The 15,084-nt window shown below is 46.4% G+C and overlaps 1 protein-coding gene across 1 annotated transcript in view; it reads left to right on the forward strand.

Moving 5' to 3' along the window:
- LOC118230656 (glypican-1-like) overlaps window positions 1-15,084 on the forward strand; it is a 67,252-nt gene that overhangs the window by 38,915 nt on the left and 13,253 nt on the right. Inside the window, exon 3 of the mRNA XM_035423864.1 lies at window positions 10,961-11,352. Coding sequence (XP_035279755.1) covers window positions 10,961-11,352 — 392 coding nt within the window. The remainder of the gene's footprint in view (window positions 1-10,960; window positions 11,353-15,084) is intronic.

The following is a 15,084-nucleotide window of genomic DNA, read 5'->3' on the forward strand; positions in this document are numbered from 1 at the left end:
AATTACTGGAAGGCACATTCAGAAATGTTTTTTTTTTTCTACATTTCAGAACATAAATGTTTTAGAATGTGCTTATAGTACTGAGAGAGAGAGAGTGAGAGCGAGAGAGAGACTGAGAAAGTGAGAGAGGGACACAAAGAGAGTGAGACAGAATTGAAAACCTTAGGATTCTCGGCTGTGTCTGTAGACGTCAAGGGAAGCTGGCAGGTACCGACCACACTGTGTCCTGCTGTAAGCTGGGTCCAAATGCAGGATAAACCCTGTGAGGCGGTGTAGAGATTCAGCCCTGTCGCTCTGCTCCAGCATAATCCCTATATAGGACAGGGGTTGTCATGGGAAAAGGCTCGTGTTGTGTTTTTGTGGTCTGAAGGAGCCCTGTTTTTTTCCCTCGTTGTGCTTTTGTAGCGGATGGGGGAATCTGATTTATCACAGCAGGAAAGGAGATGTGGAGGGCGGGGCTTTTTAGCGCGGGTGACTGATGTGGCTTGGTGATTTATGGGACGGGAAGAAAACGTCGAGCCACGCCGCACACGCCCAGTCTACCTCAGCGCCGTGTCGTAGCGTTGACAGCAGCCTGCCAGGCAGAGTCTCCTGCCTGGTCCCTTTTGATTTTTGGCCCTGCCCCCTTCTCTCCTTTTGCATTCCCCATCAACCCTGTTTAAACACTCCATTCAAGCGTACTGGATTCACCCGAGAGAATGACAGGTCTCTTCAGTGGAAACCTTTGCGCTTCACAAGGTTCAGCATTCTGTGTATTTGTGGCTGGAGGTGGAATGCCAGCCATAGCAGCCTTTGTTTTCCACTCCTGTCAGGTCAGTTACAGAATTTGGCGATTTGCATAATTCTGGCAGTTTAACCTTCTCAGAGGATCCAGTACACATCCGGTTCCTTAAACAAACATCCTCCCCTGGAGGGCTCGATTTGCACCGGAGTTATCGGTCAACTGAGTGGCATCCGGTGAAAAAAAAAAAAAGGCAGCCCACATCTTTTTGTCTATGCGTTCTTTAGACGTTCCTATATTCACATCACAGCGTGCGCAAAATCTCCTGACGTCTTCCTGCTGTAGGAGACAGAACGTGCCTCTCTCCAGACAGTCATCCTGTTATCCTGACAGGCGTTTTTTTTTGAGCTTATATTAGCGGATACCGCCGGCTGCACCTCTGTGTCACGCCGTGTTGATTGGCAGTGCTTTTAAGGTGTTTGTGATTGATGCTGCAAAACAGACGAGTGGTTATCCACCAAATATTTAAATAAGCCAGCGGAATTATTGGGCAAATAGGAGACCCTGCTGGCAATGTCTCCTGCACACTGCTCTCTCTCTCTATTCATTATTTATTTATGTTTAATTATTTATTTGCCTAGCTGACGCCCTTCATTCAGGGTGACTTACACGGCGCTGGCTCTCACGTGTTGTGTTTTAATAGTGGAAAAATTCAGGTTAAGTACTCGGCTCGAGGGTATGTCAGCGGCACTCTGGGATTTCTACCTGCCGACCTTTAGTTACGAGAGCAGATTCCTTCCCACTGTGCCACACTACGCGTGCCAGCCTCTTCCCTCGCGTGGCTATTTTAGACTCACGCCCTGTTGGCAGCGCAAACTGGGTACATTTGAGCGTCTGTCTGTGTGTGTGTGTGTGTGTGTGTCTGCGTTTGTGTGCGTAGGTGTGTGCGTGTGAGAGTGTGATGCTGGTAGAGGGAACATACACAGCGAAATGTTCTTTGTAATATCTACTCTGAATGTACTTGTAGCACTTGAGTACATTTTGTATCTGTTGGACTTAAGTAAATGTGCTTGAGTTGAAAAGCACAGAATTGTCTCGGACGTCTGAGTGTCTACAGTATGTGCACTGCATGCTGGAGGGAGTAGTGTGTATATGTATGCATACTTGTATGTGTATGCTAGGTGGGGTCAAAGGTATGTTTAGGTATATGTGTAGTGTGTATGCAATGTGTAGTTGTGTGTATGTGTACTGTATATGTGTATGCACAGTGTGTATGTGTGTGCATATGTGTATGCACAGTGGGTATGTGTGTGCATATGTGTATGTGCAGTGTGTATGTATGTTTATATGTGCATGTGCAGTGTGCATGTGTGTACATATGTGCATATATAGTGTGCATGTGTAGCATGTATGATGGATGGAGTAGTGTGTGTGTGTGTGTGTGTGTGTGTGATGTGTATGCTGGATGTTTGCAGTTTGGAGCCAGCCCACAGACAGGTGTTCCAGCCAGAAGGTGCTGTTTGTCAGACAGGTGGCAGCCAGGTTCACAGTGTTGAGTCCCACGTCTGGATTCACTCAGGCAGACACTGCGCAGTGCGTATGCCATTCAGGGTGTCTGAATGACGCGCCGCTCTGTGTGTGCTGTGAATGCCTGTGCAGCGTGTGGCGTGTGCATGTACATTTTTACATTCAGCAGCTGCTTATGCGGAGCTTGCATTCTTTTACGTGCCTTTGGCAATTCAAGTACCTCAAGGGTGCAACAGCAGTGCCCCACCTGGGAATCGAACCCACAACCTTGGAGTGTCCCGGAGTCCTAGCTCCCTAACCATTATGGTACACTGCTGCCGTGTGTGTGTGTGTGTGAATGCGTGTGTGCGTGCATGCATATGTGCCTGCGTGTGTGTGTGTAGGTGTGTATATGTGTGTGTGTGTGTTTGTGTTCCGTAACCATTATGCTACACTGTTGCCGTGTGTGTGTGTAGGTGTGTGTGCGTGAGTGAATGTGTGAATGTGTGTGTGGGTGCGTGAGTGCATGTGGTAGTGTGTAGGTGTAGATGTGAGTGTGTGTGTGTGTGCATGTGAGAGAATTTGTGTTTCTGTCCATTAACTTTTGTGTATCAGACTGCAGCATCTCCTGTGCCAGCCGTGGAGAAATCAGATGTACTGCTCTCGTAGGTCTGTATTGGAGGAGATGCGAATCACTTGTCAGTGAGTTTAATTGGATTTGATCACCACTGCTGGCTGACAGAGCACTTCATTTTCAGATGGTTGGGCTTGTTATTAAAAGCCGCTGTTCAGATTCGTTCACATTTCTTTCTTCACAGAGACTACAGATACGAGTGCAGAGCGCTCTTTTTGAAAACTGACTCGTTTATATGGCTAAAAAAGGGGGGAACTGCAGCACTGTCCCCTAAATTGGTCATAGACGCATAGCACTCCCTGTCTTCAGCACCTCATTGGATTGATTGCAGACATGTCAGCAACAAACGCTACTGTGTTTAAAAAATGAAATGAAATAGGTATTTGGGCAGGAAGTTTTTTCTGTTGACTGAGGGCAGCATTGTGCAGTAGAGGGATATGGGAACCGATGTAGATAGATGGCGGATTTTCACGGGAAGAAATTCATATGTGAAGATGCGTGCATCTCATTAGAGATGGGACACCTGACGCAGGGTCACCTCTGATTGTGTCATTAGTAACAAGGACATCTGTGCCATTATGCAGTCGTTTTGGCACACATGCAAATGAGGTTGGATTTCAACACCGGTGCAATTATGCCTGTGGAATTACTCAGTGTGCGCACTTGCCTTTTATGACGGGGAGAGGGAGAAAGAGAGAGGGAGAGAGGGACATTAGTGGAGGAGTGACGCGCGATGAATCATCCCTAGTTGTCGTCCGATACGTCTGCTTTTTTAATATACAGGGATTTTAATGGCATCTAAATGCTTCTTAAGGCTTTCAACGAGTCTTCTGGCGAAGAGGGAGGTCTGATAAGCGTTCTGATGGATGCACAGTTTCCTGTGACAAATGCACACTTCAGAGTCTTCATGTTTCCAAGCACAGGTGCCATCTCATTCACCTCGGTGCTACTGTATTCATTACTGGTGGATTCTGATTTAACTTTATTTTTTTACTGTTAAATGGTCTGCAGACACTGATGTCTTAAAGGACAATTTCCATAATATTACACAGGTTTATTAACTTGTTTTAAACCCTGGCACCTTACACGTTAGGCATTCTATAGACCATTTTAACATTGCTTTAATGGAGTACTAAATGTATCTTACCTTACCCAGTTTTGCTTCTTTAGTTTACACTGGAATTCAAACGGTAATACTCTGGAGTCGGGTGCTCTGATCACTGTAAATCACATTAAGTCCTCACAAGACATTTTGTGTGTTGTGCATGGTTTGGTACTTCACTGGTTGGCAGATGTGGTACGACAGTGGTGACTGAGGCCTATTAGTGACTGAGGCAGCAAAGCTGTCTGACCAATCGCCACATTGCGTCTGCAGCCAGGGGTTTGTGCAAGTGTGGAACGTTTCAAATGTCAGAATAAGTTACTGTGAGATTCTATCTCTAACTGTGTGCATAAACCTTCCTCTTCCCTGGCTGGGCAGTTGATACTAGCTAAATTAGAAAAAAGCCTCTGTGTGATACCTTTATTACCTGTCGGGATGGGATTTGTAGCAGGTTGTGCAAAGTGCCTGTGCCCCATGGAAGAGAAACTGAAGGCGGAAGGGGGAAGAAGCAGTGGAAATGAAAAGACAAAAGGGCCATCTGCTGCTGTCCATCAAAGCCGCGTTCCCGCGGAGACGAGCCGATAGCCTGCGGACGCCCACGTCAGCAGGACCGGACGGGGGAGCGGCAGTAAGCAGGCTCTGCCTGACCTTCAGTGACCCCTGCGCATTTTGTTACTACTATCTCTTCCGGTCGCATCAAAATCTACAAGTACCGACCAGTGGTGTCTGATCCATTTCCTGAGATGGCAGAGTTTACCTCAGCTCTTCCAAGACATCTTCCCTGTCACTCTAACTTTGTGTCTCTCTCTCTCTCTTTTCAGGATCTCCCCATTATTTTCCTCCTTTCTCTCATTTTGACTCTTGATCTCTTGTCCTACTCTTCCTCATTTTATATTTTCCTCTGTCTCTTCCACACTCCGAATTGATCTTTCCTTTGCTTCTTTCTCTCTCCCTCACTCTCTCCATCTTTTCCTACTCTCTCTGAATCTATCTCCATCTCCTCGTTCTCCTTCTTGCATCCACCCCCTCTCTCTCTCGTCCTATCACAAATTAACAGCAGGGCCAATCCTGTTACAAGGCCATTAATGTCATTACGTCTCCACATCTGTCAGAGAGAGCGATGGGCTGGTGAGCATGTGCAGTGGAGGGGAGGGGGAAGGGGGGGCGATGGGGGGAGCAGAAGGAGGTAGAGAGGGAGGCTGCAGCAGGAATCACACCCCTGCATTTCTCTCTCCGTTGCAGGTTCCGTTTCATCGGTTTTCTCCTCTCTAAGTGTCAGAGAAGGGCTCTGTTCACACGTCTCAGACAGACATGGGCTTCCTCTCTTGAGCTGGAACACTATATCCTCTGAGGGTTTCAAAGTGCAAAGGAGAATCAAACCTTGTGGAATTAATTGAGACTTGGTTCGACTGAATTCAGCTCTTACTCAGTCTTAATAGAGATCTATGCACACAGAAGCTACTGAGGAATCGAGTAGTTTCCATGTGAGCACAAATGAATATATTTAGGATAGACACATTGAGTTAATCCTGGGTTAATCCACCGTCATATACATAGATTCAACAGTCATCCTGATATCAGGACTCTGGGACGGCATCAACCAGCCAAGACTGTCAAGAGTCATTCTAGTGCTACAGTCAGAGCTGAGAGTCCAGGTATTGCAATATGTCACAGCTGTAAATACATAGGAGTGAACCTGGCAGCTTAAGCCAGGAGGACTGCTAAGCAAACTTAAAACATGACCCCAGTCCTGCATGGACCGCGGGAGAGACCATGCTGCACCAAGAGAAACCGTGCTCCTTTTCACATGGGGACAAATGTACACATCTCAAATATTTATGCTCCAATGACGGGGGGGGGGGGGGATTACGAGGCTGGTGTAACACTGGCATGGGCTGTAATGAGAAGTGCCGGCGACACAGAGAGTCCTCCAGCACCGTTAATTAGCGAGGCCTCTGGATGACATTTAAACAGAGCCGTCCATTAGCCCATCGTTAAAGCGCTTGTCACTCATCAATAAACGTGACATTGGTCCATAAAATCAGCTGATGTGCCACACTTAAATAGCAGTGTTTACAATTGCAATTTGGTGTTTAGCGGATACTCTTATCCAAAGCGACTTACATAGTACAGCATCAGGATAGAGCATGCAACACTGCCAGGGTCAATGATCAACCTCCAAGCGTAGCGCCAAGCGGCGTTGTCCATAAACTTGATAAACAGCAATGTGACGAGTGGCTAATAAATATTTCACAGAAATCACAGAAAATAATTGCAGTGCTTTCAGAAAAGTGAGAGGATGTGTGCATAATGCATGGTCACCACACGCTCTTTATCCTTTGAATTCACATTCAGAGGCACAGAGAGATATTTTGCTTTGTGGAAGGGTCTATTTTTCACCACAGGTAGGTTGTAAACATGCTCAGTACGGAGGTGATTTTGAATAAAACTAATTTGGCCTTGACTCGAGACACTGTATTTCTCTGTTCAGAATACTACAGAATACGTCCCTCTTCACATTAGGGGGTTATAATACCTGTTTAATTGCACTGAAACTACAGCATTTACAGTTTAATTACTGTGTGTAGACATTGCACTTACGAAGGCATAACCTGTTTATGGCTGTATGTTAAACGGTTTCTAAACTGAAGTCACAACATTAAGTCACAGTCACACTTGTAAGTGCTTGCTAGATATTTCCCACTTCAGGCTTGCTACAAATGTCAAAGCTTCATTTGACAGAGTTCAAATGTTGGAATACAGTTTTAACAAGCTAAACTGAAAATATTCCCTAGATTGCTGCGGTTTACAGATGCCTCTAATGATCGGTGTCTATTATATTCCACTTTTATAGGCAGGGGTCCAAAGATAGTTCAGCGCCACATTGAATAATTTAAGTACAGTTTCTGTGTACCTCTCAGTCTGTGGGTCTGCCTCTTCCTTCGTTTGTGTGTGTCCGTATGTCTTGCAGTTTGCCTTTGTACGTGTGTCCGGCCTGTCTCAGTTCAGAAAAAAAGAAGCATTCTTTGATTGGATGTTTCTTTCTCTCAGCCGGGTCTGCTGTCTGCTGGGTAACGGTCTTGTCTGCTGTGAACACACTGAGAGGATGCATTCTTTACACTTGGAGTGTTACACAGTGAAATCACTCACAGGGTTAAAGAGCAGAGGACAGGATGCTGAACAGGGAATGGAGGTTGGGAAAGCAGAGCTCTAATTGAAGGGTAGCTAGTTTGCATTTTAAATCAGAGAGAGTCACAGTCAGTGGGAGTTGCAGAGTACATTTACAATGCTTTTGCTCATTTCAATATCATTGTTAAAGTCGTTCGAATTTGATACTTTCTCGCTGGCTTGGTCCTGTTGCTCAGCATAATTACAAGTGAAATCATTGAGTCTCTCCCCATTGGAAAAAGTCATCAAGCTTATCTGCGAAAGCTTGTGGGTGTGCATGTGCATGTGCATGCGGGGGTTGCAGAAAAAGGAGAAGCTGCTCATTTGCTCCGTTAACATTGTTGATTAAGCAGATCAAAAAAAATGTGGTCTTCACATTTCTGAGTGTTGACAGAAATGCTTTCTCTGCAGTTCCCACAGAAGTGTTGTGGAGGCACGGTCACTGTAATGCACTGAACCGTGTCTTCCTCCAGTATAATGGAGTAGTGGAGCTGTGTGGTACAGCCTTGACTGTATACCAGCTGTAGACCTTATCAAAAATGTCCAGAAGTGATTTTAAAAAACAGTGCTTTTAGTCATCCTGCAAAGCATTCTGGTTAGGGTTGCTCCATTGTGCTTGATCCTAATTCAGTATTGGTTGATCAAGGCAGAAGTTTGAAGCTGTGGTGAAAGCGTCAGACTCAATTAGAAAGTTGCAGGTTCAAATCCCAAGTGGACCACTGCTGTGGCATTGCTGAACAAGGTAACTTGAAGCAGTTGCTGCGGCAAAGATCCAGCTGTATGAAGATGTAAATCGAGTATGGTTGCCGATTGTGTTGGATGTTTCCTTATATACCTTTTACTATGGGAATGCTTGTGTTTCTCGATGTGTGTTGGTGTGTGAATATCTATGCCTATGTGTGTGTAAATGTGTTGTCCTCTCTCGGTTCAGCAGAGAACCCACAATGACAAGCCCACTTCTCTCACAGATATATTACTGCCTGTAAAATAAAAATAGATTTTTCCCTTAATTTTCCCCTGCTGTGATGGGGATTGATTTTTCTGGCTGTGGGGTTTTAATCACAGCTCTGAATGGACTGTACTGCTCATTTGACACAATGTACCTAGTTTCAGGTGTGCTGTTTTTTTTGTTATCTTTGAAGATGGCATTGTGTAAAAGAATTCTCCGGGGTCCATGTCTGTGTTCGCAAAAGACACCCGAGAGCACTCCAGTGAGCTGGTTTTGCACCGGCACCCTGAAACAGAATATTTGCACCCCTTCACCAGCATCGCACCCGACTCGCTGCTCGCCCGAGGCCCGGCGCTGCCGACGGCCGAACGCGAGCGACGCCGTGCTTTGTGCCGCGCTTTTATTAATGCAAGTTCTTGAATAGGCGCGTTTTGGTCTGCGACAGGTAATGCCAAATCGACCATAAAAACTCCCAGTATTACACTTTCACGCACTGCTGAAACCGGTATCTGCGTTCATGTCAGCTTTATTGTCGCAATAAACTTTTATGTGTATCCCCCCAAAGAGCCGTGCGGTATTCATTCTGCAGTGGTCCAGATCCATCTTCCCCGATCAATTGGGGGGGGGGGGGGGAGTGGTGCACACTGGTCCCAGTCTGTGCTGAGCGATGTCTGGCTTAAGTGATCCATGCACCTGCTCCTCTTAGTCGGGGGTGTCCGACTCCAGCCTTCAGGGGCCACAGTGTCTGGAGGGTTTGGTGCGTTTCAGCACTTCAGTGATTAATGTAAGCCGCTGATTGGTTAGAGCCCACACATCTTGTTTCCGAGGCTTAAATTGCCTGGTGATTGAAAGGAACCTGTAAAACCCAGCTGCACTGTGACCTCCCTGGGGTTTTGACACTCCTACCGTGTGGCAGACTCGTTCTGTGTACTCGGCGTCTTGCAGGAACTGGCTTTGAGGGGAAGACTTGTGGGGTCAGTGCACCAGTCAGTCAGACGACCCGAAGGCCGTGCTGTTCTGGCGATCGTTTTTTCATCATAATGCAGGGACATTAAAGCTTTGCCCACTGGTCTCAGTAACCCAGTTTATATGTTTGGACCCAAACTGTTCCAGAACTGTATGTGCCTGTTCTACATTTTCTGAATTTATGTCTTTTCTCTTTTGCCTTGTGCATTGCATGGCTGCTCTTTCTTCCGGTGAGAGAATTGCCCAATTAGCTAAGAGTATTCTGGCTTTTCAGTCCCCTCTGGAAAGCGTACCCGTTCGCTTTTGAAAAACTGCTGTGTTGTGCATCATCAGTGTATCGGAAAGTTCCAGGCAGTCCCGAAGAAAGGTCACTGCTTTCCCGAATCTGTGCACGTAACACACAGAGGGACATCCGTTAAGTAAATGCTGTGATGTAATGAGTGATTAGCGAGGCAAGCTGCTGGATAAAAGCCTGACTATAAATGAATGTAAAGCAATTTACGAGCTCAAGTTGCCAAGCTTCTGTTCAGTATCATTTTCCTGTGAAATGAGAGCCCTGATATTGTATTAAAAATAGGGGAACGTTGCTTTGAATGATACTCTTCTTGGACACCATGGTGACAGAAGCGCCTCACCTAGCTGTGCATAATTAAAGAGAGATGGAGCCTATTGTGTTGACAGTCGAAGTCTGTGACTGTGCTTCTGGACTACATGCGCCACCTCACCACCAAGATGATGGGAAACACAAGTAATTCCAGGAAGCACTGGAAATAGCAAATTCACACTGTCAGAGTGACATCCCATAGGCTTAGTGGCTGTCACATGGCCTCTGTGTTTCGTCAGTTGGCTCCATGTTGACTCCATATCAGTGTGCGGTTGTGTTTTGATAAGGAAGAAGCAGAAGGTGCTTGATCTGTGACAGATATTGGGTGAGGCTATCCAGGAATAATTTTTTGCAGCTGGGTCATGGCAGGCTTATGTTATTAACATGTTACGCAACTCGTTCCCTACTCATTTCCTCAGGGGCTGTGTGTGTGTGTGTGTGTGTGCGCGTGCACATGGGGGGGGCAGGAGGGTAGGAGGGTGAATCAGTGATCCAGAACTCCTGATCCAGCCATATGAGGTGTCATTTACGGAGAGACAAGATATCCTCAAAACAAGCTAAGCCCTTGCATTGACAGAGATGAGGTCTACACTGATCCATTTGTCCAAGGTTACAATCCTATCTGGGACAGTGTAGATGTTAGCTTGCATGTCTGCACCTTGATTTTGGTTGTCTTTGTGTTTATATGCATATTTTCTGCTAGAGCACTTTTTATGTTTTTTTTCTGTTTGAAACACTGCATTACAAGAAAAAATTAACTTCTGCAATATATTTCACAGGTGTGATAGAAGCATCAGTGCCGAACACAATATTTTTCACTGATAAATTACTGTGGGTAACAGGGAATTATAATACAGACTGCGACTCATTTCCTGTGCAATAATACTGTTGTCACTACTGGGATTAAAAAATAAGAAAATCATTCTTTTCCCAGTCTTTTCATGTTTGCTCCCAAAACCTCAAACGTAATGATGACTGAAATTAAGTGTGGCATCGACTCAGAGAGGAGCAAATTACTGAGACAGGACTGCTTTTCAGCTGGAACTGTGATTAAAGAAACGCATTACGGGTGGCCTCAGTTGTGCCTGTACCACCTCAGTATTTTAGCTTTTAAAAAAGACAAAGGAAATGTTTTTTCCAAAGCGAATGTGACGTTTTCATCGTTCATTTCACTCAATTTCCTTGAACATTTCGAATGTTCTTGGACAAATAAAACTTTCATAATCACTCCCCAGTGAAATGCCACCAGTCTGATTGAATGTGGTATGAAGCAGAGTGTAGAGTTAAAATCCCCCTTTCTGTCATTGCAGGTCACTTTGTGGACTTGATGAACCGTTCTGAGAGCTCCCTGCCGGAGTTCTTCCGGGTCGCCTACGGCTCACTCTACACCCGGAACGTGCGCGTCTTCCACGACCTGTACGGCGACCTCCGCCGCTACTACCGCGGCTCCGCCGTCAACCTGGAGGAGGCGCTCAACGACTTCTGGGCCCGCCTGCTGGAGCGGCTGTTCAAAGACTCCAACCCGCAGTACACCATCGGGGACGAGTACCTGGAGTGCGCCGTCAAGCAGGCGGAGACGCTGCGGCCCTTCGGGGACACGCCCCGCGACCTCAAGCTCAAGGTCACGCACGCCTTCGTCGCCGCCCGCTCCTTCGTCCAGGGCCTGGTGGTCAGCGGGGAGGTGGTGCGCAAGGTGTCCCTGGTACGCTCTCTGTCCCTCTACTGCTGTCTGCCTCTGTGGCCTCGGCCCTTAACTTTGACTTGATACTTAAATGCAGGTTCATTTTCTCACCTTTGAGGTAGGAAGCGAACCAGTTGTGAGCTGTGCTGCAGATCCCAGGGGTAGTGTGGGTAGACAGTGAGAGGTGGTCTTCAGCTAAGTCAAATGCATCAGAGAGCTTGAGGAGGATTGGTGTGGAGGAGATGGAATTTGCCTTTGCAGAGTGGAGTTTCCTCCCTGACTGCACGGAGGCCCGCCTCTGTTGAGCGCTCAGCCCTGAATTTAGGCTTTAGGGGCTCTAGGGAGTCGTTTTAAGTGAAAAAAGCAGAGAGCTGAAGTTCTGAAGAGAGATGGAAAACTAGTTCTGGATGACAGAGACATCAAGAGTTGGTTTCTTGAATAGGGGGATGAGGCAAGTCTGTTTGTAAAGGACAGAGAGTTGGATGGCGGGATAGCAGGAGTTGAAAGAGGTAAGAGGAGGAGAGGAGGAGTAGAGCCTGTGGATGGCACTAATCGGCATGTCAGAGGGAGATACCATTTTGAAGGAGCTGCAGATGTCAGCAGCATTCCCATCGAAGACAGCGGTGAAGTCATCTTCAGGGTTTCAGGGAGAAGGCATAAGGTTTGTGAGGAGAAAGTACAGTTCGTGCTCGCTTTCCAGAATTGATTGTCTATAAAAGCTCCCAGCGTACGCACATACGCTCGAATGTTTGCTCAATGAAAAGGTCTTTGTTTCTCTGTGAGAACATCCATCTTAGAACGTATTGTACCTCTGGCACAAAAACATTGCCTCATATGTATTTTATTCCCATAGTAATCGTATTTTACTGGAGTGCCTACAGCATTCGCATTAGTGTTCCTGACCTCTCTCCACCACTCCTATTGTTCCAGTGTCCCACATTTCTACTCTGCTTTCTCTGCTGGGTGACCAGTGGGTTCTGAATATTAAAATAATTTATTAACCTAATAAAGAGGTTAATAATCTCCATCAGCACCTTTTTTGGGGGGCACATGCTTTGGTAATAGAAGTTTTTTTTTGCCCATTTTATTTCCTCCATTCTGCATAATTATGCATGTATTAAATATGAATGTAATGCAAATGTACAGCAATTTATTTAACAATTTAAGTCAGGGAACTAAATATAGTGAGTACAGTAAAATTGAGGAAACAAGCCCTTTAAAATTATTCATACGGAAACTATGTATGCGCCAACACACACACGCACGCGCACACACACACACACACACATACACACACGCACACATGCGCACACACACACACACACGCATACGCACACACACACACACAGAGGCACAGGTGCAGACTTTCACACACTTGCGAATGATAACCAGTACAGCGCGTTACCGTTGCTGCCGGAAGCAAGCGGGTCGAGTGAAAGCGCGGTGGCCTTGGTACAGGGCCGGCTTGTCACCGGGATGGCGGTCAGTGTCTCCCTGCAGTGAGGGATGTCCGCGCCCTTCCCGCAGACAGCCGCGAGAGCGGGGACACGGAGCCCCCAGCAGCCGAGCAGGGGGCCTCGGAATCAATTAGAGCGGGACCGTAGATCTTCCCCCGACGCGTGGCGCCAAGTCAATGGCAGATACCGGGGGAAGGTGTGTGGAGCTGACACCTCTTCTGCCGCTCCTGCCAGCTCATCCCCGTAGCGTCCCCTAAGCGGCTCTCCGACCCCCCCCCCCCCCGCACGGTCCGCTGGCTGCCAGCACGCCCGGGGTGCGGCGCATTAAGGAAACGCGCTACAGCGCCTCCAGCCGCTGACTTCCCCTCCCCTTCCCGCTCTGTGTGCTTCATGACTTACGCTCCGAGGCCAGCTGAAATCTGTTTTCAGTAAATTGGGGAAGAGCGGCTGAAAGCCTGTCTGTGATTAGGGTAGCTTTTCCCGCAGAACTTCTCTGATTCGCTGGCAGTAGGGACTGGCCACTGCTGGTCTGTTAGAGCCCGTGAAGCTCCCACACACTGCTGTCGCATATGGTCATCTGCTCTGATAATGTTCAGTGGTATAATAATAGAGCCACCCTACTTCCCACGTTAAAGTAAACTTCATATGCATATATGTGCACTCAGGTTCAGAATTATTGGCACCCTTGACAAAGATATAAAAATGGCTATATGAAATAACACTGCGGCCATGGTTGTCTCAGTCTCTAAACCTGAACCTGATAAAAATAGGGGGTTTAAATTGAAAACCCTTCAGATTCCCTCTTCAGTTGAAACCACTTATTTTTATCTTAGATGAAATTGGAAAAACATGGAAAAACAGGAATTCTGTTGTCGGTTTACCATTTCTTGATTGATTTTGAGGTATGCTTGGGGTCATGCCAGGTTTTGGATTCCTGGGGGGAATACTCTATTTTTTTCCTTGCTGGAATTCATTATTCCATTGACCTTAACGAAAGACCCAAGATGAAAGTATCCCCCTAACATCAAAAATCCAACACCACATTTCACCATAAGAATGACATTCTTTTTAGCGTTAGTGTCCTTCTTCCAATGCTCAACCCACTGATGGTTTGCACGGCCAAAAAAACCCCCAATTTTGGCCTCATCTGACCATAACACATGGTTCCAATCTAAGTTACAATGCTGAACTTTGAACACGCTTGGCTACTACTCTTTTCATAGGATATTGGTGCACTTAGGTGCCAATTAACCACCCTTGCCACACATAAGCTTAGGAGTGGCACATTAACCCAACCACCCTGTAGTCATCTTTTTTAAGGGGGAGTGCTTGTACGTACATAAATGTAAAGGGACGTTACAAACATTTACAAACATCAGATCGGTGGGCTGGGGGGCCTTCATCTTTTCCTGGTTGCGCTTGCTACCTCTTCATCGACCCTGGACCACCCTTTACCTGAATGCGTTCTGCATGTTAAGAAGGGGCACTTTGTCATGCCGTGCTGACAGGCCACTCCCCCACCGCGAGCCGTAGCTTTCTCAGAGGACGGTGGGGGGGACCGCCTGTGTGTGCGGATGACCTTCTTTGGTAAGGTCAAGATCAGCCGATCTAATGATTCTTTTCGCCAGATGAAAGTGCGGGGCGGGGCCGAGCTCCTAATTCAGCGGCGGGTGGGCGGGTCCTCCCGCTGTTTTCGTAGCGTTGCGTTAGCCATGCGCGGGTCGGTTTCTGGTGCGACTGACCTAGCTCTGTCCTCACTGGTGTTGTTTCCATAGTGGCATGATTAATTGCTCACCTGACTTTTATTTATTTATATATACAGAGAAAATACTTGTGTATATTGAGAAGAAACATTTGCATTAGGCCACACCAATGGGATATTATTGTCCTCCGGTGAGAGAAAAGTTAGAGTCACAAGAAGAAAATGCATTTCCAGGAATGCTATCTGGAAAGTTTTTAATGGGAGAAAACCTTATTTGGGAAAAACAATTAGAGCATTTGATTATTAGGGCTTGTTATTTGAAGAGGTGTTGGAAAACAACTAATTTAAAGTTAGCAAGTTCCAGATGGTAGTATTATGACTGAAGAATGTATTCCTTTCATCATTTCCGAAGTTGGGGATAGTATTATGTTGATGTCTTATTGATCTATTTAGCATTGAGCAAATGATTGTGAAGATTTCTGGGAGTAGATTGTTTTGAGTTTGAAAGTACAGTTTTATAGCTAGAAATATTCCACATTACCGAAAATGACCTTTTAAATGTTATAGCACTGTGCGGTGTTGTTTCCATGGAGA

This window comes from Anguilla anguilla, chromosome 6 (genome assembly GCF_013347855.1).
Source record: "Anguilla anguilla isolate fAngAng1 chromosome 6, fAngAng1.pri, whole genome shotgun sequence".
In the NCBI taxonomy this organism is placed as follows: Eukaryota; Metazoa; Chordata; class Actinopteri; order Anguilliformes; family Anguillidae; genus Anguilla; species Anguilla anguilla.